This window comes from Cynara cardunculus, assembly GCF_001531365.2.
Source record: "Cynara cardunculus var. scolymus isolate 2C chromosome LG 6, CcrdV1, whole genome shotgun sequence".
NCBI classification, from domain to species: Eukaryota; Viridiplantae; Streptophyta; class Magnoliopsida; order Asterales; family Asteraceae; genus Cynara; species Cynara cardunculus.
Genome location: NC_037533.1, coordinates 15,677,346 through 15,704,762, shown reverse-complemented (window position 1 = coordinate 15,704,762; position 27,417 = coordinate 15,677,346). Strand labels below are relative to the sequence as shown.

At 33.4% G+C, this 27,417-nt stretch overlaps 2 protein-coding genes across 2 annotated transcripts; both read left to right on the top strand.

Annotated features, from left to right (window-relative positions):
• The first annotated feature begins 2,351 nt into the window (after positions 1-2,351).
• Positions 2,352-4,068, top strand: LOC112514188 (putative DNA glycosylase At3g47830). Its single transcript, XM_025120518.1, has 5 exons — positions 2,352-2,356; positions 2,621-2,687; positions 2,858-3,058; positions 3,473-3,529; positions 3,601-4,068. Exons 1-5 carry the CDS (start codon positions 2,352-2,354, stop codon positions 3,703-3,705), a joined length of 435 nt encoding a protein of 144 aa, XP_024976286.1. The 3' UTR covers positions 3,706-4,068.
• Positions 4,069-12,728: 8,660 nt separating this feature from the next.
• LOC112514278 (peroxisome biogenesis protein 5) lies at positions 12,729-24,442 on the top strand. The gene is made up of 15 exons (XM_025120631.1): positions 12,729-12,961; positions 13,648-13,776; positions 13,875-14,031; positions 14,305-14,498; positions 16,731-16,979; positions 17,090-17,212; positions 17,463-17,621; positions 17,863-18,056; positions 18,883-19,129; positions 19,297-19,381; positions 19,492-19,601; positions 19,834-20,058; positions 23,758-23,823; positions 23,920-24,014; positions 24,103-24,442. Exons 1-15 carry the CDS (start codon positions 12,845-12,847, stop codon positions 24,179-24,181), a joined length of 2,229 nt encoding a protein of 742 aa, XP_024976399.1. The 5' UTR covers positions 12,729-12,844; the 3' UTR covers positions 24,182-24,442.
• The last annotated feature ends 2,975 nt before the right edge of the window (positions 24,443-27,417 follow it).

The following is a 27,417-nucleotide window of genomic DNA, read 5'->3' as shown; positions in this document are numbered from 1 at the left end:
TTTTTTTAATTTATTTTTTTATTATAATTTAATTTAAGTTTAATAATGAAATAATTTATTTTTTGTTTAATATTATAAATTTTATAATGATAATAATTAAGTATTCTGCTAGAATTTAATGATTATCCTAATTATATTTTAGATTTTCTATATTTAAAATGAGATGTTTATCCTGTATTTGATTATGTTTATCTGCAGTTGGTTACACAAATTCATATATAGAGCTTTAATAAGTTGTACTTACGCACAATCTACTTGCAATCTTGAGTTTTAAGTAATATGCATTAATAAACAGTACTTTTACGCATAAAAAGTGGTTTTTAAGAGTTTTTGTCAAATGCTTTATAATATATATATACATATATATATATATATATACATATACTTGGGATCATGTGAGAACAATGGTTTTTCGTGAGACGCGTAAGACCAATTCTCAACTATTGGATTATATCTACAATTTGAACATTCATAATCATAAAATTACCACGAGACTTCTCAATAATCACAAAATTGTCACCGTACAACTTTAGACCACTAGATCATTAGCTTATAAAGTTGATCAATGAACATAAATTGGTCTTACGGATCTCACAGAAAACCTTTGGTCTCGCGTGAACCCAATTCTCTCTCTCTCTTTATATATATCTAACAAGTTTAGTTATCAAGATTTGTGACATAAATTACTTGTGACTTTGCAAAAATGGGAAAATGATTAATAATATAATAATAATGAGAATGCAGCCAATATATGGTATATATGGAAATATTCATTACTTTGTTGGGTAGTAAGGGAGGGATGGAGAACTCCATTTTTTATTTTTTTTATTCCCATTTTTAACCTCATATCAACATGCAGAAAGTTATCAATAATATTAAAATTGGATCGGATTGGATTTAAAATTGCAATATTAAAAATTAGAATACCGTCGATGATGGCTTAAAATCCAATAAAACCTAAAGTTAGTACCAATAATGAATAAATCCAATTAATCCATTGAATTGGACTGGTTATCCAAAATTAATTGAATTATATTAATTGTCAAAATTCAACATTTAATGGGTGATTAGATTAGATCCATAATAAATGCATATTCTACTTGTAATATTGAATTTTAAGTAATAAGCATCAACAAATAGTAGTTTATACATAAAAAATTGTTTTTAAGAGTTTTCGTCAAATGTTTTATAATATAGTACAGATGATTCGTTTGATCACTTAAAAAAATATATTTGAAGGATAAATGAATGAAACCAATTTTATCATCAATATGTACGGAAGTTTAATTATTTGAAAACTATTTGTGATATATGTGACAACTTTTATCTTAAGGTTTTGTTTTATATGTTTTTTTTCTCATTTAAGTATAATATTTAACGTATTAATTAACATATATCTGTATCACAATGTGTTTGTTTCATATGTATTCGGTTAACAATATGAAGTTTCTTTACATGTGTTTTTTGTTTCACAAACACGCTAAGAGAATTCATATTGCGAACCTAGTACATATGAAACAAATATATATTGTAAAACAAATATATGTTAATCACTATATTAAATTCTAGTCATAGACGAAAAAAATAATATAAAATAACACATGATACATTGATCCTCAAAGATCTCACGATTTAAAAAGTTCTTGAAAGAAGGTGCCCCCCCCCCCTCTCTCTCTCTCTCTCTCTCTCTATATATATATATATATATATAGGGTTGGGTTCACGTGAGACCAAAGGTTTTTCGTGAGACATTTAAGACCAATTTATGTTCATTGATCAACTTTATAAGCTAATGATCTAATGGTCTAAAGTTGCACAGTGACACTTTTGTAATTATTGAGAAGTCTCGTGGCGTTTATGAATGTTCAAATATGACGATTGTAAATCTAATCCAAGGGTTGAGAATTGGTCTTACGGGTCTCACGAAAAACCATTGTTCTCACATGATCCCAAGTCTATATATATATATATATATATATATATATATATATATACTATCTTATAATGCATTTGGCTAAAACTCTTAATCTCTTAAACTCTTAAACTCTTAAAAACAATTTCTATTGCTTTAGGTACAACCTACTAAAACATATCTATCCTAAACCCCCTTTCTAAACCCAATCCCATTTTTATCGCCCCTAACCCAATCCCATTTTATCGCCCCTAATTCCCAATCCCATTTTTATCTATCGCAACCCTAATCCCAATCCCATTTTATCGCCCCTAACCCAATCGATGAAATCGTTTAATTCTCAATCCCATTTCAAGCATGCTCATCGCTTCCTTCCCAAAGCGACGATTTCCAAATTGATTTTCTCAAAGATGTCGATTGAATTCAAGACCATATATCAATGCGGTTAGGGTTCTTTTCGCTTCTTAATGCGATCCATCATTCCCGATTCCATGTTGTTAGGTTTTTTCCATTCGATCCATCGCTCTTAATTTCATACGGTTTGTTCAAGTTCTATTTTTATTTCTTGTTCTTATATTTATTTATGTTTGAGGTTCTCAATGTTGACATATATTTGCAATGATTTAGGGTTTTACCTGTTCGGATATACGTTTATGATATGAGTTTGTTTATGTTCTACTGTATGATTTGATTTTGCTCTTTTTGCAGTTTTCTGACCTRGTTAGGTTCCTTTTTCTTCTATATGTGTCATGATGCAGGTGATTCAAGGAGGAGGGTAAAAAGGTTGGAAAGATTCTGTAACTTATTCAGTTATATCAATTTCTAGCTTAGAATGTGTTGAAGATTTTTGTTAATCTTTATAGCAAATTATACACGATATTTATTTGCTGAGTTTATACACGATATTTGTTTCTCTGGAGTAATTATTGTGTAAATGCCTTTTAGGTTCTTGCTGCTGATTCGAAGTGCATTGAGAATGCTATAAGATGTGGAGGGTTAGCCCCAACAAAGGCTTCTTATATAAAGAATATGTTGAGTTGCCTGTTTGAGAAGAGAGGGGAGTTATGCTTGGAGTACCTGCGGGACTTGTCAATTGATGAAATAAAGATGGAACTCTCTCGATTCAAGGGGATCGGGCCTAAAACGGTATCTTCAGATTTTAATGCTATTATTCAAAAATCATTATGTAGATCGCATGAAGCTCAACTTTAGGACCTCATAACATTCTAAACTTTAACAACACTCTGTAGAGGTAGCTAGAATATTGCTAAAATAACAACTATAATACCTTATGTTATCTTAGGTTCATTTTATCATCCTAATGAATTGAAATTTCCAACTTAATGAGGACTGAAATCATGAGAATAAGAAATTTAGTTTCGATATGGACTTTCGTCGTGAGGCAGTTGCTTAGTAGTTTGCATAATTGATTTTTATATAGAAATTATTATCGAGTGTGGTTAGCGGTCTAATTGAAGTGGCTGAGAAAGTCGCTCATCATGTGACCAGATCATAATCCCCAATTGGTCAAGAAGTTTTATAATTTTAAATGAATTGCAGGTGGCATGTGTATTGATGTTCAATCTTCAGCAAGATGATTTCCCAGTAGATACACATGTAAGTTGACTCAACTATTTCAAAGAAGCATGGCAATTGGGTTTTTAGCTGACTTTGGGATATCTCTACAGATTTTTCAGATTGCAAAGGCAATTGGTTGGGTGCCCATAGAGGCAGACACTAAGAGGACATATCTTCATCTCAACACAAGGATACCAAATTTTGAGAAGATGTAATGAAGTAAGATCTCTCCGCATTTGATTTTCAGATTTTCATCCGTCTGCTTGTATGTCCATTAAACATGTTATATCGTCCAACTCGCTATTGCTTCCTTAGAGTCATATGCAACATAGTCCGCTCTCCTTCATATGCATAAGAGCTCATTTTATTATAGAGATTTAGCTAAAAGTAACTATTGCAATTTAATTAAGAGTAAATGAATATATGGCTACATTTGAGTTCATGACTGTTGAGCAATAYAAGGCTAGAAATATAGCCCATCCAGTGAATTTCTCTTGCTTTTTAAACAAACTTACTCAGACCCCCCAGCATTTCTTTACATCTTTTGGGGACTCCCCCAACACAAATCAGTTGGAAAAAAGAACAAATTGAATTAAATCCAACTTTGCATGTACAATATTAGCCTATGTTGCAAGCACATGGTACAAATTTCACCCCGCTGTGTGCATTACAGCAAGCATATATGGGTTAAATAATATGGTTACAAACCAGAACTTACATGCTTGCTGTTGGATGATTAGTTGAACTTTTTTAAGTCTGTAGATACTGTTCACGATCTGATTTATCTACGGATCATGTTTATTTTGACCTGTTCAAGTCATTTCAGTATTTTGATGATGCTAATTAACTAAGTTGAAGTGGATCAAATATGTGAAAAATTTGAACTTCTTTCAAGTTCTTTTCAGGAGGATTGGTGGCATGTTGACAGGTTAGAGTTGTGATGTAGAGTGCACGCCTTAAGCTTCTAGCATCATTCCTGCATTAATGGGTGAAGAGAGTGTTGCTTTAGGTAGATGACAATCTAAAGAACACCAAGGTATTAGTTGCCTTAAGCTGCTAGCACCATTCCTTTACATTAATGGTGAAAGGAGTGTTGTTTTAGGTAGATGAAATCTAAAGAAGACGACCAAGGTAGTAGTTATGGTTTGGTTTCTGCCATGAATAAAATATTTCGTTTACTGTTTTGCTCACTTCTGGACTGCTACGCTTTTGATATTGGTTATAATTAAACATAGTATAAAGGCGTCTGCATCTGTTTGATTACACATGTGCAGTATTACTTTAAGCTCTGTAGATGTATATACCATCATATACATATTTTTATATATACCGCCAAACCCTAAACTTCCGGATATAACAACGAAAACGACGATAGAGGTTGTCTTTAAGAGTTTTAAGAGTTTTTAAGAGTTTTAGCCACGAATGTTTTATAAGATAGTCTATATTTTTACAGCATGTATTGTTATATAATTTACTTATTCTAAATATATTTTTTCCAGTACAGTAAAATCTGGATCATGATTATGTTTTTGCTTTATATGGTTAGTAAAAAGGAATTTTGTATAAGGATATTTGGATCTTCAACATTATAATAGTCTATTGTTTTGGAAAGGTATTTTATTTTTATTTTGGGATAATTTTCACTTGTAATTCTTTGTTTTGTCTTTTATTTTGTTGGTTTGTTTGTCWTAATTTATGAGCTCATCATGTTTTGGATACGATTGTAGTGTGAAGTGTTAGTTGAAATGTTAGATGCTATAGTGTATTATCCTTRCACGGCTTGTCATATTATTCTTGATTGAATATTATTGTGCTTTTAATTTATAGGACAACAAAATGCAAGGATTTATAATTGTTTGTTTTGTTTGCAATGCTTAAGGATTTAGTTCTAAGATCTAATTTATCTGATGAAATATCAATTTGCAGGTGATTGTTTGTTGCATGTGACATTTGCAGGTCTAACCTTTAATCTACAATAGTTCTCTTTTGAACCTGATAAGGTACAAAGCCTTCTGCATTTCTGACTTTTGGTAAGGTATCATGTTTTTTCCAAGTTGCTTTCTCTAACTTCCTTTATGATCATTTTGTGGATTTTAGTTTGATGCTTCTAGCTTGATAAACTTATGTATTTACATGGCTCCATAAATCTGCTCTTGTTAAGTTAAAAATTTAATAGTATATGTTTGTGCTAAGTTGCATAGCTCAATAAATCGCTTGATATACTGCCCAGTTGGTATGTTTCTGAACTTCATGTTAGACTTGTTTCCCGTGCTATTGCTATATCAACAAGGGCTTGTAATTGACTAAAAAGTGCTTCACCTTAATTTATTTTTATTTGTTTACTAGCTGGTGGTAAATTTGGCTCCATAGCTCCATAAATCTGCTCTTGTTAAGTTAAAAATTTAATAGTATATGTTTGTGCTAAGTTGCATAGCTCAATAAATCGCTTGATATACTGCCCAGTTGGTATGTTTCTGAACTTCATGTTAGACTTGTTTCCCGTGCTATTGCTATATCAACAAGGGCTTGTAATTGACTAAAAAGTGCTTCACCTTAATTTATTTTTATTTGTTTACTAGCTGGTGGTAAATTTGGCTCCATAGCTCCATAAATCTGCTCTTGTTGGAGATTGATTGTTTCACCAGCTTAATCATTTAAATGAGGCGGTGATTGAACATGCACGACATAAAGCTCTCTGCAGATTACCTCTTTTTAAAGCAGATTAGGCCTTACAGATCATGATGTTATTTTGTTTTTTCTTTATAAAGATTGTTTTTGTTCTTTTAATTTTAGCTCTTTTTGCTAACTTGGAACTATCACAGGGCATATTGAAATTAACAGATGGGAGAAATTCTCACATACCATATAGGGAGTCAAAATTGACCAGGCTTCTTCAATCTTCCTTAAGTAGTCATGGAAGAGTATCCGTAAGTCTTATATCTGAGTTTAAGGTTATTAAAGAAACATGTTTCGTAGTTGCTTAATAAAAGCAACTCTTGGTTGTATGGGACCATTATACTATTTGCTTATGGATGCCTATTTGTTGTTTCCTTCTCTTTCAGCTAAATTGCACTATTACTCCCTCATTTTTTTGCCATATACTAACATTTTTTTCGTGCAGGTAATTAAATTTGGTTTTGATATGGTCTTTAATGTTGATAATTTGGAGTTTGGTGGAAACCTTGGGTTTATTCACTTCTTTTGGAGATGTTCGTCTTGTAGGAGTCATTTTGGTCGGTTTCTCCTTCTGTTTAATTTCAATGGTTGGGATGGAATATATACATGGTGCACAAAACATTCAAACATCCCACTCTATTTTTTTGGTAGGCATGTTTTGATGCAAAAACATCCCTTTTTTATATTTTCTATCTACTTGCTGGTTGTTATGATTAGAAGTTGGTCCTATGTACATTTTACAGGTTTATGTTTCTTGTTTATAACTTGATTGCTGGTTGATTTATGTTTTGATTTTTTTGATTGTTTATAATTCATGATATGAACTATGTAAGTTTTTTATTGTTGTGTTTCATCGTGATAATTGAGTGTTCATTTGATTTTTATTCATAAAGCTATATAAGTTCATCCTTGATGCGTTTGAGTGCTAAACTGAGATTAAATTGATCAACTTGTGACTGGCRGGGGATTTTGTTTCTCAAGTAAATTGTGATGAGAAGGATATTGAAATCTGATGAGCTATATGGATGGAGTTGTACATGATAAGCGGATTCAAGATTGGGGTAGATAGGTAAGGGTACAAAAACATAACACATCTTCAAGTAGTTGTTCTCTAAAAACAACAAATCATTGTGCCAAACTGCCGGTTGAAGCTGCAGTCTCAAGTTGATAAATACTGCTTAGATGCTTCTTGTAATTTACTCTCTGATTATTTAATGGTCAATTTGATACACAAGATAAGATGGATATGTGCTATCAATGTCTATGTATGATATAATAACAATATTGCTTTATTTCAATGGTAATTTATAGACATTTTTGGTGTCCACTAAAGCCAGTTTTGTCAATTATATCATTACTCCGATTGTTAAGGCCTATGCTATGCTTCTAGCCTTTTTTTTTAATACGATTTTGATCAAGTATTTTTTACACAGGGTATATGTACAGCTGCAATAAGGGAAGTGAAAGATGAGGTTGGAGTAGGTTCTTCTGAATTTTGTCTTCATATTAAGTAAAATTATAGAATTTACAGTGGACCCATTTTTGCCATCGGGTGTGTAGCTCAGTTGGTAAAGGAGCAGGATGACATTGCCCAAATACATAACAGATTCAGTGGTAAAAGTCTTTGTGGTTCTTGCATGTAAAATCATCTTTCTATGGTTGGGATATATTTATATTACCTTTTTCCACCTATATTCCAGTGGATGCCAATTGAAGAATATGCCAATCTGCACTTTGTAAAGAAGAATGAATCTTTTGATCACATTGCTAAGATATGCATGGGAAAGAAAGATAACAAATATGTTGGGTTCACTGCCTTGCCTACATAAAAGTGCTACATCCGCCAAGAAGAGCTATTTATATTCCAATTATCAAGGACATTTGTCTGATTCTTAAATTCAATATGTATTTTATGTTTTGTTAAAGTAAGTTTGAGTGTCGAAATCGTTAAACATCTATCGGGTAAGCATTTGGGTAAACGGTCTTAAGTTAAGTCCCACATTAGGTGTGTGTAGCTTTTATATTGCAGGGGGTYTATGAATTTATGTGTACATCTTATATCACTTGGATCCTGATTTTGAGTGAGATACATCGAGTATTTTTGAGGTGTCAATTTCTCTATTCATAATAAAATTTGACATCCCGCAGCATTGTGCGGACACACAACTAGTATATATATATATGTGTGGTTGGGCTCCGATGAGAAGGATAAGAATGGTTCTTCATCATTGGATTAATAGTAACTGAAGATCAATCCTAATGAAATGCAACGAGATGAACCGTATCAAATTATGTGAGAAACGCAATTAATAGGGTGAATATGAGATTAAAAGTGATCAAGGGTTTATATCCCTTCTTACTTCTCACCTTAACTCATATTCTTATATCATTTTGTATGATATATATAGAGAATATATCAAATGAAAACCACCCTCATTTGTGAAAACCTTACAAACCAATCTCATTCATCCATTTTCTTGATCAATGGTCAAGATTAGATTAGTTTATATTAGAAAATAAAAAAATTTATTTTTTTAATTGAAAAAAGACAAAAATGTAAAACATTTATATTGAGACAAAATAATTTGAAATATGCATCTTATAGTGTATGGGTTAATCACAATGATGAAAGGAATTATAGAAGAGATTGATTGGGACCCATCCAAAATAAACTCTTTGACCAAGTCTTCTCATAATCAACACAGTTAGTCCTAAAAAAGTCAACCCCTTTTTTCTTTCTTCATTGACTTGATTTTTTTATTAACCTGGATATCCAATCCGTTATACGACCGATTGATCTTAAGGCGACCACCTGCTTTGCAGATAGTCTAGAGTCACCGCATTTGAACCTCCATGGCCATAAGGGAATTTTTATTCTTTCTTGGATTTGAACATGAGATCTCCAGGTACCCTTAACATTTGGAGCTCAAGCTCAAACCAATCAGACACCACTATTGTGGTTTCATTGTTTTAATTTTAAGTTCCTATATGTAGGGGTGCTTAAAAACCTGATCAACCCAATCTAACCCAACGCGAAATAATTCAACCCGATGTCTAATCGAGTTGTAAAATTTTCAAACCGTAGGTATTGGGTCACTATTATTTGAACCCAACTCAACCCAATAAACCCGATATTCATTTATTTCTTGAATTTAATATGATTGTTGAATTTCTATTAATATATACACTAGACAATTACACAATCACATACGCTATTCATATACACATCTTTTCAATCTATTCACATCTTTAAATAACTCATTCGTATATATGTTCAGTAACTGTAAACATATATACGTAAATTGAGGAAATTAACTGAATGTGATATACGTAAGAAGTATGGATAAGTTGTATCAAATGGTTAATAAAAAGAAATTATAAGTAGAGAAATAACATATTCAAGATTAGAAGAATATTTTAATGTACCAAAATATCAACCCAACTAACCCGACCAACCCGTAGGGTTTGGGTTGCACTTTCGTTTGAGTTGGGTTGAGTTAAGATTTTTCAAACCATAAGCATTGAGTTGGGTTATTAAAATGTCTTCAACCCAATCCATGAGCACCCCTACTTATATTGACGTTTTGTGTCTTTATTATTAAGATCATACATAATTTATGTTAAAGAAGATTATTAATGTCTAAATAAATAATATGTCTTATCTTTATCTAACTACAACTATTATGATACGTCTTAAAAGTAAGAAATATAAGCTTATCTTGAGGTTGTTGAAAAATAAACATCCATATTTATATTCAGACAAAATAATTTGAAATATACATATACTATATATATACCACACACACATATTAAAAGGGTATTTGTGTAATGAATCGAGACACATCTTGATTTCAGTGTTTCTTTTTATTCCCCTTGTATGATGTATGAATGCATGAAAAAGGGAATTACTTTGATTGGAAATCATAATACCCAAATCGAGGGAATTGATTGCTAAATGGGCCGTAATAGAAGGTGACAAAAGTAAGTGGGCCTGGAGCCCAATAACCATGCCATTTTAATTTCGTTACGTTACCATTAATATTTGGTTATTTAGAAGTTGTTTACCAAACGGTATCAAGTAACATTGCCTTATCGGATGAATATGATAAGTATCAAAAATTCTATCCGATAAAAACAAAGACAAGTACCGAGAGTCTTACTCGGTAAGTGAGAGCGATGACTATTACCACAATTAACACTTATCGTGTAAATTGTTGCATTTTACCATTTTGGTGGATTGGAATCTTACCCGATAAGTAAATGATAATGTTGATTTTTATTGATAAACACTTACTCCGATAAGCGTTTGGTGAACAAACCCTTAAGTAATTTATTCTTTCATTCAATGATTGTTTGATCCATTTAATTGAACAACAAAAATAAAAAATTTAAGGTTTTTTTATTTATTAAAATGATTTATTGGAAATTATTAAAATATTAATCACATTCTTTTCTTGAATTAAATTATTAAGAGAACACTTTAATGGCTGTTTATTTTGACGGAGTGTGGAAAAATTTAAAAGTCTTGGTGTATTTAATTTATTAAATTTGGAATATAATCGAATTTTTCATTCTCTATTTTTATAAAATTATAAAAAATTAAATTATTTTTTTATTAAATTAATACCACAAATTGAAAAAAGAGACGTTGAAATACAGAAAAAATAAATACTATTCACCATAAAAATTATATTAAATTATGTACTAAAAATCTTAAAATAATATTGATGGTAATGTATGTTAGAATCTATACTATATTATAAAGAATAAAATGTAAAAAATAGTAATTTACTTTCATAAATTTCTTTATTATAGTATTATAGTTTCAGTTTTTCTTATTACAACAATGTATTTACAAACTATTTTTTATTAAGATATTATACTTTGAAAATTTTATTCATTATAGAATTGGGTTTGATTTAAATTTACCCATTATACCAGGTTTTCATGCCACCTCATTGTCTACGTAAGTTGTCCACATGTACTATAATGATGTGACTTTCTTACTACGTCACTGTACTTTTAAAATTATTTTATTATAACTTCTACTAGTTCTTATTAAACACTGTATTTTTAATTTTAATATTTAGATATTTTACATGTTATTTAACAAATATATTAAATGAATTAAAAAATTCAAAATTATTCATTAATATACTAATATCAATAAAACTAGCAGAACACAACTTATCTTGCTAATATTTTTAAAAAAATATGTGTTTTTTGAAAAAAAAAAAAATAATTATTCATTTTTTTTTACCAAAAAGTATTATCTTTTAAAAAATATATTATATTTGTTAAAAAACTTTTACTTGATGTATAAATATATTAAATTAATTAGATTTTTTAAAATTATTTATTAATATAACAATATTAAAAAATTGTAGATCTCAATTTATTTCGTTAACATTTTAAAGAGAACTTTAAAAGATATGTATTTATTTTAACAACATAAAATAAGAGGTGTTACCTTTTTTTACAAACAAAATATATCTCGAAAATAATGTTTCATATTTATTTAAAAAATATTTTACTCTAGAATATTTAATTTGCACGTAACTTAAATAAGAAAAGATCAAAAAAATTAAATGTTTTTTTAGATCATGACAATGAAAGATGAAAATCATTAATAATAATTTGAAATAAGTTTTTACTTTTATTTTAGTTAAGTTATCAAAATAATGTGTCATCCATATTATCTCATTAAAACCACACAAGCAAAAAAAGTCAAGGGTTACCGGTTTTAAAGTGCGATGCCTTAATAAAAAATAATTTGAACGCACATTGCTGTAATAAAGAAAAACAAAAGTAGAATGTTATAATAAGAAAATTTATGAAAGTAGATTTTTATTTCATGCATTTAACCCTATTATAAAACATTTAACAAAAACTTTTAAAAATCATTTTTATGCATAAAGTACTGTTTATTGATGCATATTACTTAAAATTCAAGATTACAAGTAAACTGTGTGTAAGTACAATTTATTAAAACTTCATGTTTAAATTCGTATAACTAACTTCAGATAAACATAATCAAATAGATAATAAACATTTCATTTTAAATATAAAAAATAAAAATACAATTATGATAATAATTAAGTTCTAACAAAATACTTAATTATTATCTTTATAAGAAATTATATTATTAAATAAAAATAAAAAAGTAAATTATAAAAATAAAAAAACAATAAATTTTAAATAGTTAGTTTGATATTAATATCAATATTTTTTATTTTTTATAATATATTTATATATTATTCAAAAATAAAAACAATCACTTTTTAAAATCATATAAAACCGTATTATAATATCGACTAAGACAGAAAAAACAAAACACTAAAATCGAAATGTATTTCGGTGCATTGTAAATTTTAGTATGTGAAAATACATTTAACAATCTCTTAATAAAAAAGAAAAAAGAAAAAAGAAAAAAGAAAAAAGAAAAAAGAAAAAAGAAAAAAGAAAAAAGAAAAAAAAATGGTTGGCGGCATTGGATGGCATTCGTCGTCATCACATCACCTCGTTATGTATTTTTTTCAATCTGTTTTTCTTGGAAAGAAGGCCCCAAAAATTGCTCCATTATCTATCTGCTACTCCTCTCTACTCCCCTTTGGCTTCATCCGTGATTCGTTGCTGCAATTCCTATTCCAATCGAACAAGGGTTAACCCATATCAGAGATGGCGATGAGGGAGTTGGTGACGGGTGGGGCCGCCTGTGCCGTACCTGGATCTTCTTCTTCTTCAAACCCTCTCGGTGCTTTTGCCAACGCCCTTATCGGCTCTTCCTCTCAAAAGGTTATTCTTTAACTTCATTCACTCACTTTTCACTATCCTTGTTTATAGTATTCATCCTCCTCTGGAACCCCTTATAAATTAATCACGAAATTGTTTAGGTGAAGTTAGTTATCGTAACTAATGAATATCTATCCAAGATGGATATCTGGAGTTCTATCTTGTACGTAAAATTTCCTTGATGAAACTATGGAGACCATCATGATCATTGGTAAAGCATAATTGACTTGTATCTAGTGATTTCTCTACTTAATCAAACCCTATCTTCAAAACCCAATCTTACTTGCCCAACAAAATTCCAAAGAATGACAAAAGCTTATCTGTTATTCGATATTTATCTTTTTCATGTTATTGGGTGATCAACAAGTTATGGATATCTTACAATGAAAGAGGAATTATATATTTGGATATGTGATACAATTGAAGTGGTGTTATGTGTAAATCTTTGGCAACCATTAAACCTATCACCGTTTCTATTCATTGATCATGTGTGAGTTCATAAGAAATGGGAAAAAAGATAGGGTGATAAGATTGGTGGTTGCCATTGATTTACTCCAAGTATATTAGTTCTGTAATCACAGCACCCTACTAAACAGACGAGGGAAAGTTATGAAGCATTGATCACCTAGTCTGTTAGCAGTACCTCTTAAAGAACCAGAATATCTTATATACATCATTTATGCAAGCAGGAAAGGTTGCAGGAGATTCCTACATCAACACTAAATACTTCTGGCAACAATCTTTACTCCGGAGCAGGAGAACCCTTGTCAGCCCTTCCTGGTGCCGAGTCGGAACAACATCTGCAGCATGAGAGCAAGGTTTTTATTGGATGTGGACTTATGTTCTTTAGGATTTATTCTCTCATTCTCTTTCCATCTCTGTTCCCACTCTCCATTCTCATGTTTGCTTATGTCAGGGCTCAGAGTTCGTTAGTGGTTTCCATGCTGCTAATGACAACAGGCTTGCTGATGTTTGGGATGGAATACAAAATCCTCAGATTCCTCATTTCCCTGGAAGAGAAGGTCAAACCACCTTCCCTCTAGGGCATCCCCAGCTTCAACCAGAATTAAATGGTAAAACTGTCATTTATTTTTCATTCATTCAATAGCCATGTTCTCCTGCACAATCAGTGTATATTCTCACCATCAAAATGAGTGTCTTCTTTTTGAAGCTAAAATATTGTCAATTGATAACATACCCTTTCATTTTCTTTCATTTGGTTTCAATGGCTGTGAGCATTATTTAGATGAAAAAGCAGCCCATGTTTCTTTTGGTTCAAACCTATCAGGTGTTAGTAACTTTGTGGCTCAAAGAGTTTACGATTTTCTTAATTTCTTGTGATGCAGGTCCACCTCAAAGAGTTTTGTCAAGTTTTTTGCATTCATTTGTTAACAGCAGTCATGGTGGAGTTCCTTTTGGTCCTACTCAGCTGCCGATATTGGGGTTGTCTGAAGGGGACAAACGGTGCATACGTGACCGCAGTAGCATTATGGCTCGACATTTCTTTGCTGACAAGAGTGAGGATTTCATCAATGGGCAGGTTTGTTTCTCAAGTTATGCATCAAAATAACATCTTGTTGCCATTGAGAATGCTACGCACTCTTGTATGTTTGCTATCCGTGAACATATAAACTAGTTTTTCATAGTACGTTGGCATGATAATCATGCTATTGTAATAACTAAGGCACTGCTTAGCAACACATACATTTAGTGTTGTTAGTTTACAGTTTCTGGTAAGATAAAAGGTCTTGTGATTTTTGCTTGGTAATCAAATTAAAAGAAATATTTGGCAGCTCTATTTCGTTCTTTTGGGGAAAGATTAAGAAAATAGAAATTGTGTTTGAAATATGAACCTCATTAAAGTCAAATAATCAAGCATGGTTTATTCTTGAATGTGTTTTATAAACCATAAACACATCAAAATTAAGTTTAGAACTTGTTTCTGTTTACAACATTGTCGCAAACCGGTTTTGGTTTACTGGAATTGTAAATAGTTGCCAAATGTCCTTTTTAATATTTTAGTTTATACTTTATTGAAAATATAAACTAAAAACTAAAAGCCCAAGTATTGTTAATCAACATCTAAAGGAGTATAGTCATGTCATCTCCCATGCAGTAGATATATGCCATGACCTTATTTTTTCCCATCCATTAAGTAGTAGGCCGGCAGCTTTCATAGTTTTGATTAGGTTTCAGTGGACCTAGTTCCATCTCCCCTTTCCTGTCATCTTGATTTGTCTCTTACAGTTTGGTGAAAATAGACTTGAATTTTTACAATGCCTCGACTTTGACCCACGATGTGTAATTGCTACCAAAGCTGATTAAGCAAAATACCACATGGGATTTATTGTTTGAGGTCTCGCTTACTGCTTTCTTGCTGTGTTTTGCTCCATCCATAAAAAACCCCCATGTCAATATTTGTGTGCAATCAACAGGTTTGGTCACCCATCCTTGTTCTCTCTGTGATCTGTTTCCTCACCTTTTCTACCTCATTTTTAATTTGATGTTCAGCTTAGATTTTGTTTGCAGGGGATGGGTTTGGATTGGCATGTTTAGAAGGGATTGAGACTCTAACCACTATGCCATTATAGTAGATTAATCTGGTCTAAATGATTAGATGAGTAACTACTTTCACCGTCAAAGATATCGCTACTAATGCCCTCCTATGCTATAAAATAAGCTTTAATATTACTCCCTAAATTTATATATGCAATGTTAGCCAAAAGCTATTTATGATCAGGTCAATGTAGCCCATTTGTTTCTTTCTGTTTCAAAATAAAATATAGACCATTTGCTTCTTTTCCGGAAGACAAATTTCTATGTTCTTCTACATTGAAGACAAGTCTTGCTGAATAGTATAACATACTCCTAGAGTCCCCAATTTGTTTTTATGTATTCATCTTTCGGGTGTTGCACATCAAATGATTTATTTCCATAGCTGTTCTCTGAGCCTGATTATCTTGTTCTGATCATAATTCTTATGGAGAAAATTGTTGTCATCAACATGCAAATCATCGAGCAAGTTGGACCGTAGTTTAGGGGTTAGTCATGGAAATAACTAGAGATGGAAATTTAACCCAGGTGGGGATTCCCCGACCTGGGGGGTAAGCAGGTGGGAATGGGGGTTGATTTATATTCCCGATTCGGGTTCGGGGATGGTACTATCCCCCCCTAGTATGGCCCCAATTTATGTATATATACATGCGTAATATATATATATATATATATATTCAATTATATATATTACATCGTTATTATTATTATTATTATTATTTTACTAAATGGTTACCCAATAGCTTCTCCATACCTGGCGGGGATTCCTTCCCCTCAAACCCGACAGGGATTAGATGGTCGGGTAAGGAATGGGGGCATTAACAGGGAGCGGGGTCGTAGATGGGGGATGTATTCCCCACCCCGTTTCCATCCCTAGAAATAACACACATGATTGATGCTCTTCTCGAACTCCATGTCGTGCCAACCATACAGTTTCATTAGTTTTACTTTGGAAGGAGGGGGTATCTAGCACCTATCACTAATGTCCTAACAAGTTCATTTTTTAAAATAGTTATGATATTGGTTGTGTGTATCTTGCTTCCCTCTGGATCCGGTTCTGCATAACCTAAGATACGATCTTGACAGTTTAGCCTTTCTCCTCCATTGATTAACTTTCCAATCTGATACCTGCGAAATTTATTCTGCTTGGAAGTTTAAACATCATTTCTAAATCCAATAAGTCCATTTCAGAGGCCTTCTAACACTACATACTATTCAGGTGAATGCTCTTTTATCGTCTTTAGAAATCGATAATCATGCCTTGGCTAGGGGACACATCTCTGGACGACACTCAGAGCTGGAACAATATTGGAATGAGCCTCAAATCATGACGCCTGGACCACATACTGGAGATGGTTGGGCTGATGAATTTGCTCAACACAGAGTAGGACAAGGAGACCCTAATGCTTGGGCGCTATCCTTCGAACGACAACATGGTGCTGGGGGTTGGGCCTCTGAATTTGAGCATGTGAGGATGCATTTCAAGTCTTTAGCTCCGTACATGGATGGTTATTGACTTACTATTGTTATCAATTTTTTATGTGGCCTGAGAACGAATGCTTTTGTTATTGATTTCAGGAGCAAGCTCAGATGACGTCTGTGGGTCGAATGGCAGGTGCAAACATTCCATCTTTGGCTGCTATGGAGCAGACCCGTATGCTAGCACACACTTTAGCTCAGAACAGCAATCCTAAATTTCAGGTTATTATTAGGAGATTCAAGGTCTTTTTGATGTCGCGTTCGTTGGCTCTTACATTATTTGGTTTCGGTGGGTCAGTGTAAACTTGTGAATAATCAACTCATGACCCCAGCCTTACGCTGAAAGCAGCCTGGTTGTGGATGGTATAGTGTGAATCTTTCCTATGAATAAGGGGGAATACTGGCTGCTTCTTGTACCACTGTTGTTGCTCCTGTCACTTACTTGTTCATGATATTGTTTGGCCATATGCAGAACTCAAAATTCCTTCAGTTTGTTTCAAAGATGAGCCGTGGGGAATTGACCATTGAAGATAACCAAGTCAAGCCTGCAAGTGGTGACTGGGCAAATGAATATCAACAGCAATATAATGCAGGCCCTTCTTCTTGGGCAGATCAGTATGCACATGAAGAGGCAAGTACAATTTTCTGCATACATGGCTAGCTACTTATTCAGTTTTCCCATGATTTAAGCTGGCTCTTTACTTTTTTTGATAAACACGTAGGCCACAAAACAATATTGAAATCAAATTATGTCCTCTTATCAAAAAATATTCTAACACCTGCTAGTAGTCAGCTCCACGATTCTTGTCTGGCTGTGTGGATTTAGTTAACAGTGCTTGCCTTATGGCTTGTTAATGCATCATTGTCTTCAGATTTCTAGGGGTCCTGATAGGTGGGCGGATGACTTTGCTGCTGAACGTGCGCATCATGGTCCAGTAGATGAGCAGTGGGTCAATGAATTTTCCAAGTTGCAAGTCAACGACTGGGCAGATGAATTTGGGCGTCAAGTTGGTGAAGGAGTTCTGGGAGATGATTCTGCTGATAATTGGGCAAGTGCATATGATGAGTAAGTCTATCGTGTTCCAACTACATTGATTATCCTGTTTGGTCCACGTAATACATATGATATCCTTGTCCATTCTCTACGTCTCTGCTGTATGTCATCGTAATGTGATGTCCTTGCTGCTCTAATCAATTGAAGTCATGTGCCAATAGTAAGTCCCGTAGTCCATTACTTTATTATATGTTCATGTTCATAAATAACATTGGAATTCACTCTTCAAAATCCGAACTCTAAATGTATATGGGACGACCAAATGAGCCTTCCCAGCAGCAATACTTCTGCAATGTTGGTATTTTTGTTCTGTCATGTGCTGCATATGGACTCCACATCCAACCATCTAGACACTTGGGTTTAGGCACCACCTCTGGATTTCAGATATGACCATCATTAGCCTTGTAGCCGTTCCGTTGCCTGAGCCATAAACAAGAGTCACTGTGCAATATACAAAACTTAAGAATGTACCCTTCAATACTTGAACTTAATGTGTATAGTGATGGTATTACTTTCTCATTCATATATGTTGCTCTCTGTTATTTCTGTTCTGTGCCCTTCAAAAAAGACCCAAAAACCATTGTTTCTGGTTGGCGTTTTGCAACTCTGTTGCTTTGTCTTCTTCCTGTCAGTAGTAAAGATAATTACTTATTTTTCTATTTTATTTTTATCTTTGTATGGACTTTTTATAAACCAAGTGAAAGATATATATTTGGATTTATTTGTATGATTAGTTTTGTTGGTTGATATGGTCTTTTAAGTGGATTTGTTGATGAAACTGTTGAGGACTTTGCCAATGGATATTTGTCTTCCTGATACCCTCTTCCTATTCTTGTAGGTACTTAAATGAGCAAGCTGTTGTCAAGCAGAAATCTGACGCCTCAAGGGGAGTCTATGTCTTCTCTGATCTAAATCCTTATGTTGGCCACCCTGATCCCCTGAGAGAAGGTCAGGAGCTGTTCCGTAAAGGTCTTCTAAGTGAAGCAGTTCTTGCTTTAGAGGCCGAAGTTTTGAAGAACCCTGAGAATGCTGAAGGTTGGAGGTTACTTGGTGTAGCGCATGCTGAGAATGATGATGACCAACAGGTTTGATATGTCTTGCTTTTATCAGAAATTATCTGACTCCAGTAGTGCATAATTCATGTAAATTTATTGGTATTGGATTATTGGCCCACCGTCCTCCATCGTGGACAGTCCTTACTGCCAACCCTTCTTTCGGCTTCTCTTTATGTGGAAATACTCTGTTGTGGCAGGCAATTGCATCAATGATGCGTGCACAGGAAGCTGATCCAACAAACTTGGAAGTTCTTCTTGCATTAGGAGTGAGCCATACAAATGGTATATACAGTTTCTTAATCGTTGTGCAGTTCTACTTTTGGATGTTGAAGAGTCCTTTTTCATATATTTATTTTATTATGGATGGTTTTATCTTCCTCTAATGTCCTCAGAATTGGAACAACAAGCTGCTTTGAAGTATCTGTATAGTTGGCTGCGCCACCATCCGGAGTATGGGAAAATTGCCCCTCCCGAATTGTCTGATTCACTGTACTATGCTGATGTGAGTGTCTTTTAAGCCATTCTTGTTGTCTGTCTCATGTTTGACGGTAAAGCTTTGAACCATTGTTGCGCGTGGCTATGGAACTCTGATGACGAAGTTGTAGAAACTGATTAAATATCTCTCTCTTCAGCATGTTATCTCAACCATTTGTTGCGTGTGAAAGCTTGGTATAAGGGACATAAGTGCTTGACTTATTTTGGAAATTTAGTTCTTATTTACTTTCTTTTTACAGGTTGCTCGAACTTTCAATGAGGCAGCTCAAATGTCACCTGAGGATGCAGATGTACACATAGTACTAGGTGTCTTGTATAACCTTTCAAGAGAATATGACAAAGCCATTGAATCCTTCCAGACAGCTTTAAAGCTCAAGCCCCGAGATTACTCGTTATGGAACAAACTTGGGGCAACGCAAGCAAATAGTGTTCAGAGTGCTGATGCAATATATGCATACCAACGGGTAATTTTTTGCAACATGCTGAAGTCTCAAACTTTCAGTATTTACAAAATAGCTGATAATTTCTGGCTGTTTTCATGTTTGTTAGTCTGCTAAGGGTATTTTATCAAGTGTTAGCATGGATCTCTGGATTAAGGTCTTATAGCCTGTACCTAGGGAAGTATGACTGAAGAGGCCTGAACACATCACAGACTCTGAAGTCTTCTAGGTTCTCTCTTATCCACCTCATATATGTTAAACAATTGAGTCAAGGTTAAAATACTCATTTTTTCTACACTTGCTAAAGACCTGGATTGGTGCTCTCGAGTCTCGACTAGCACTGTTGAGGTGAATAAAAGAGAAAATCTTCATGCATTGTGTAGGTTGTTAGGATCATTTTTGGAGCTTAGCAAGGGAGGACCATGTTTTTGATTGTCAATATCAATCACTTTCTACAATCTTATTTTTCTACTTTTTTTGAGCTTTGACCATCTTTTCTGTCCCAACCCCTTTTTTCTTTTCTGTTCAAGTCTTGAAATGGTTAGTTTTGATAATCCTACAACCACAACAAACCCTTCGGGACCATAGATACATATGGAGATATCTCTTGAGTTTTATTGTCAACTCTGACTATGGTTGGAGGAAATGGACATTGCAACACCATTCTGCACATGATCTTAGGTGAGACCTACGGTGCAGCCAACTAAACGCCAAATGTGACTTTAAAGAGAGAAGAAAATCATCGAGGGAAAATAAAGGACACTCTTAAAGATTCAATTTAAAGGACACATGAATGAATAGGAAGTTGAGCCAGTGACACTTGAACACCTACGTGATATCTACTAGGTTCAAGCATACCAATTGAGAAGCAATCTTAGGAGCCTTGAGGTGATTGTTTGGCACATGGTGATGGATGCTGGTACGGATTCTATTGGTTCCTAGGTCCAGCTGCAGATAAGCCCATGAGCCAAGAATGGGGAATAACCAACTCAAGATGTGGATTAGGCAAGGCCTAACACTCGCTATAGTTCTATGTCATGATATTTATTGAGGCTGAGCCATAAAGCTGAGAGCTATTTTTATTTGGGGTTTAAAAGAGGCTTCACTTTCAGATTTTACATGGTAACTCACACTGATCCTCAATGACCTAATGGTGGTTGATGAAGCCAAGATGGACACTGGTGTAGGAATTGGAATGACATGAGTGGTTCGAGGATAGATGTTTGATAGAGAACTAAAGCTACCAGTGATTGGACAAAGAGGTTGATGGGGAAAAAGATCGAAACATAGAAGGTTGTAAGGAGCCTACCTGAAAAGGATACGAAGCAGTCTAGAAGTTGCTGAACACAATGTCTTAAATCTTGCATGGGATATGGTCAACCGTGCTTTATAAGCGATCAAATTGGCTGATGATAAGAAAAACGGATATAATTATCGCAAGTTCCATTGGTATATTGGTCATGCTGAAGACTGCTTCAACTTGAAGTTTTTCTAGCAGATGAGGCAAAATGAGAGTTAAACAAGTATGTGGCTCGGATGCAAGGAATATCGCGTAGACCAAGGGATGACTAGGAATATAAGGTTTTAGGACATGATATTGGCAGTCCAATAGACTCCAATTGGTGATTAAATATTCAGCTATAAAAGGCTCACAATTTCTATCGATAGGATTGAAATTTTAGGCTTCCTTGACAATCTCACTAGGTGGTAATAATCAACTCACATTGATCCTTTAGTGATAAATGGTGGACCTAGTGGAGCATAGAGTGAGGCATTCATGCCATTACGATGTTATATACATACATACATAAATACATGGACCCATATTGTAATTAACTAATCATTCTTTTCTTAATCACAACTTTTTAGTGATGACATTGCCGGGTTGTTGACTCCTATTGGGGATAAATTGCTTTAATTGATATAGTAGTGTGAAGCGATACAGGTTAACTTTGATCTGGTAAACTTTAATCCCATAGAATCAGAATACCTTTTTAGTTGCATCAACAAAAACTTACCCAACAAATTAATGTTTGCATCTTGTACCATTGGTCGTGTTGGCTCTTCTTGACCCATAAACAACAAAATTCTCTCCTCTCTTGATGAACCCACGTTATATGGGTTTGGGGACAAACCAATAGAAGACCCCTAGTCGTGAGATGGAAGTGATGTTCTATGTATTGAGCTCTCCGTAAAGTTTCATTTTCACAACCCTAGATTGGTTGAGGGATTGTGAAGTTCACCGTGAATGCCAAGTATTGAGCTCACAAGGAATTGGTAGAGGATGTTGCTACAGTAGTTGCTCAATGATGATCTGGAGGGCTAATGCAGCAAGCTGGATGACAAGAAAGAGAAAGGTATGTTAATAAAAAGGAGACGAGGAAGAGTACCAAATTCTAAGAAATCTGACGATGCATATCAAGCTTGAAAGGTTCGAGGAGGATATGACACATCTCATCACGAGGTCAAAGTAGGGGAGGCTAAGCTCCACCTTATTAAGAATGAGAAGATAATCAATATTGGGGCAGTTGAACTTTGAACTGAGGCAGAACATTGGGAGTCTTGTTCAGATTTATAGCATATCTTCACCTTGGTCCCGAAGCTGTGCTTGGGGTCTATATGCAGACTTCTCCAAATTCCATGTATCGACAAGCTATGAAGGTCTCTAGCAGAAAAAAAAACAGAGAGGTAGATTATCAAAGAGATTGGTTGTATTAAGTGGTTGGTGAATAACTGAACTGAATATGGAGAACGTGTATCAATTACCATGATTCATGGCTGGAGGACTATCATCCAATGCTACTCGGACCAATTTATAACATGTCAAGGCGTTCGCTCAGTTCTCTAGGATCCACCTTACAATATAATGAAATAAGAATGTACCAACTAGGGTCGACTCTATTGGGCTGTTTGGGGACAGAACTTGAACCACCCAAGTGAGACAAATGGACACTTGGGGAGTCCTACCCATTGCTAAGAGTTTGAATTGCAGACTCTGCATTGGGAACCACTGTTAGTATTCCAAAAATGGGAAAACATCGAAGTGTATGTTCATGAGAGAGCTGGATTGTCTACTGGCCCTCGTCAAGATTCTCTTTGAGGTCCTGCTATAACTCCATATGAATCATGAAGGGAAGAAATCCAAGGCCGAAAAATATCCGAAGTTTGGCTATGATCCTAGTTCCATAAAAACAGTGGAAAGATTTAAAGTGTCATAAAAGTAGGATGAATTGAATGAAGAAAGCGTAATAGCTAACTGGTCTAGCTCCGTGGCACGAAAATGCTATAACGTGGGGGACTTGAACGTCAATGAATTGGAAGCATAGAGTATGAAAGAACTGAGAAGGGGCAGAAATGAAGGGAAGAAAGTTGTAGATCCTGATTGGAGGATGGAAGGGTTGCATCCTTAAACTGTCTCTTTAACTGACAATATGTCAAAATATTACAGAAGGGACCAACAGCTAGGTGGAGGCAAGTACTGTACTATAGTCCCTAAAGAGGTGATATGTGCTGGCCTAGGGAGAATCTTTTCCTTTTTTTTTTCATAGCAATCACCAAAGTTAATAGAAACTTGAAATGTTGTACTGAGTTTGTTTTCATTAGGACATGGATTACTGTCTTAATGCTGGATCTACTATTAAGCTTGAGATTTTCTTTTTCTTTTGGTTGAATGGCTATCATATATATCATGTAACCAAATTAACTCAATTGTTATGTTATCAGGCATTGGATCTGAAGCCCAATTATGTTCGTGCATGGGCAAACATGGGTATCAGTTATGCAAATCAGGTCATCTCTCTTTCTGTTTACTTTCTTCTGCTTGCCAAGTGTTAGCAGTTTGGAGGATCTGAATTTTGTTGCATGAATTTGGTGTTACAAATACAGGGTATGTACGAGGACTCTATTCGTTACTATGTGCGTGCACTAGCAATGAATCCAAAGGCAGATAATGCATGGCAGTACTTGAGAATTTCCTTAAGGTGGGTTAATCTAAATTTTCATTTGCTAGTGTTGCAAATTAAATTGAAAGTGAGTTTGAAAATGATGGATGTTGGTTAATGCATGCAGCTGTGCTTCGAGGAATGATATGATGGAAGCTTGCGACTCGCGGAATCTTGATGTTCTTCAGAAAGAATTCCCATTATAAATCCTTATCTGATTCTGATACAAGATGGAATGTTTTTATATACATACATTTAGAGTCTGGTAAGGTTTATTACATTACATATATAAACAGTTACTGATTGTTTGTAGCAATAAAGGGTACTTTGATTAGATTACTAGTAACTTTTGAATGAAAAGGAATCGTCTTTTTGATTTTAAATCCTATGGCTTCATCTTGTAGATTAGCAGTGAGGGAAAGATGGCACATATTTTGTAATTTGAATGGAATGTGATGCTATGATCATTCATCTATGTATATTTGGAATTCCATAATAACTATATGTGTGTAAATGCAACTTATTGCATTTGTACAACCAATGCAACCCAATCAATTGAGTAGTTATGGAAATGACGAGAATTCATTTATTATGATTTGAATATTTATGGAAGATGGTTAGAGTTTATTAATTATGATCAAAGTTTTATATTAGGTTACAATTGATATAATTATGGAATCGTTTATTTGTTAGACTAGATGGACAATTGAGATTGAGTTGCAATGGTTGTACAAATTGGACGGTTAAGATTGAGTTGTAATGGTTGTACAAATAGGAAGAGTTAGGTTCAGGGGAAAACTAAAAAAATAAAATAAAAGACTCGAGAACACTTTCAATAACATTGATCAACTCTAATCCAATGGTTATCAAAAATATTGAATTAAACAATTTATTAAATGCAAAAAGGACAAATTGGTACATTTTCATTAATAGATAATCATTTTCATTTACTAAAACCCCTTATATTAAGAAAAATATATTCAACAATCTAAATAAAAAAATCCAATGTATTACTTCATTCGATTTCTATCATTTATGTGTTGCATACACATGTGAATGAATCCAATATGAGCGGATCATCATATTTATTGTCTTTTAATTTTTAGGCTGTATGCATATGTGAATGAATCGTTGTATACACCATCATTCATTTTCTGGGTTGAATGCACTTGTGAATGAATCACAAAATTCATATTTTTTTCAATTTCTAGGTTATATGCACATGTGAATGAATCACCATATTCAACATCCTTCAACCTTTTGGGTTGAATGAACATGTGAATCAGACATCATATTCAATGTTTTTCAGTTTTTGGATTGCATGAACATTTGAAAGATTGTTTCATCGTGTTCACATGCTTATAAAACCCAGAAAAACACAGTAAAGAGAAAGATATAGACATAAAGATGAATGCTTGAATTCCTTCATGTATTCACTTGTGCATAAAACCCAGAAAACTAATTTTCTGGGATGCATGCACATGTGCATAAAACACATAAAGCCATTTTCAAAAGTTGAATGATCGATTTTAGAGGAAATTATCGTGTATATAAGATGGAGAATAAGAAAATCATGTCGGTGAACATCCTCCCTTTCTGTAGCTTGGTTCAAGGATGGTATGGCTTGAATACGTGCTTCACCAACAAACTAACCCTAGTTCAATCAAAAGATGATTGATTTAATTCTTTTGGAGAACACGAAGAAAATCGATTGTTTTGAAGGAGAAGAAGCCATTGATATTTTCAATCATTCCATAATTTTCTTAATACATACAAAGATGTCATCAAAATCTTATCCCTTTATTTATTTTTATCTAACAATTGTCAGTGTTTTCCAGTTTTTCATTTACAAAATGGTGAATTATGGTGAACTTTTGATTGTCCACATTGATGACAAATGTGAAAAATTGAAAGTACAAGTGACTTTATAAATGATAAGATATAACTCGAATGTTATCCAAATTTTGAGTTAAATTATTATTTTTTTATTTACATGATAAAACATTTCATGTAATAGTTAAATATTTCATTTTTATTATATATAAATTAAATTTATATGAAAGAATCTTGAATTATTTCTATTTTATTATTTTAACATATATTTTTATTTTCTTAATTTTTTACATGGCCAAAATTTTAGTTACTCTTCTTTTGCAAAAAAAAAAAAAAAAGAAAAGAAAAGAAATATCCATATAAAAAAATTAGGAAAAATAAATAAATTGTTATTGTCGAAAATATTATTTGTTTATAAATAACCTAAAAACAAAATTATTAATGATGCATTAAACTTTTCATTATAAATATATGCAAATTAACCGTTAAGGAAATATGTTTCGTTTTAATTTGGTCAATGATTTATAACTTGGAAAACTTTCACACAATTGGAAAACCGTTAGCTTCATTTCTCCCGTTTTTGAAACGATGATAGCAAAGAGGAGTTATTAATTAGCGTTCCTATGATCATTTGGTCACGATTCTATGTTCACTCGCGTGGGTAACATTGGAGGGCTTAAGATTTAATTAACATCAAAGTTGCAACTTTTGAAGTCGTTGCATCTACTGCAATCCTAAACGCTTTTATAGACAAAGACAGACCCATAAATTTTTTCAAATTATGGCATTATTTGACTATAAGAAAAACTTATAGGGAAAAAATTTCAAACCGTGACACAGTTCGACTATAAGAAACAGATATACTGAATTTTTTTCAATCGGTGACACCATTTGACTAAGAAAATGACACTAACAAGATTCGAACTTGGATTTGTAGTGGAATAAAAGTCTTGCAAACTAACACTACCAAATAAAATTTGTTCTCATTGTAGTTTCAAAATACATATGGTGACACACAACAGATTAATACGGTTACACCTTTCACGAACCTAAATTTTTTGTACCCTTCGATGGAGGAATAATACGGTAACACGTGCCACTATAACCATCAAAGTAGGTTTGTCCCTGTTTATAGATGAACAACTTGTTTGGAAGTTTCTTGCAAAAAGTGACATAATCTGTCACAAATTTTGGTTGTCGGTAAGTTTTGTTGTTGAAAGTGTCTTGTCTAGCTAATATGTCATAAAGTTTGCCGGTTTATTTGATAAAGCACGATTCCAGGTTAATTTATCTTGTTTATGTTTCACACGGAACATAATTAGTTTGAGATTTTGATTGTTTTATGTTATTCGAGTACATGCATGGGTCCTAAAATCCCAAGTAATATGTACGGTGTGTATCTATCATAATTATTTATCTGAGCGAGAACGACATGTTATAGACTAAATTATAATTCATTAATTGTAGAAAGAAAAGTTGAATTAGTTAAATGGAAGATATATATATATATATATATATATATATATACTAGAAGCGTACTCGCGCAATGCAGCGAGATACATCGTGATTTTAATATTTCATTTTATTTTTTATCTCAGTCGATGTTATA

Excerpts from the sequence above, each read along its gene's own strand:
- LOC112514278 (XM_025120631.1), top strand. The coding sequence starts at position 12,845 with ATGGCGATGAGGGAGTTGGTGACGGGTGGGGCCGCCTGTGCCGTACCT. Across the intron at positions 14,032-14,304 it reads GCTTCAACCAGAATTAAATG|GTCCACCTCAAAGAGTTTTG; the intron begins GTAAAACTGTCA and ends CTTGTGATGCAG. Across the intron at positions 24,015-24,102 it reads TACTTGAGAATTTCCTTAAG|CTGTGCTTCGAGGAATGATA; the intron begins GTGGGTTAATCT and ends TAATGCATGCAG.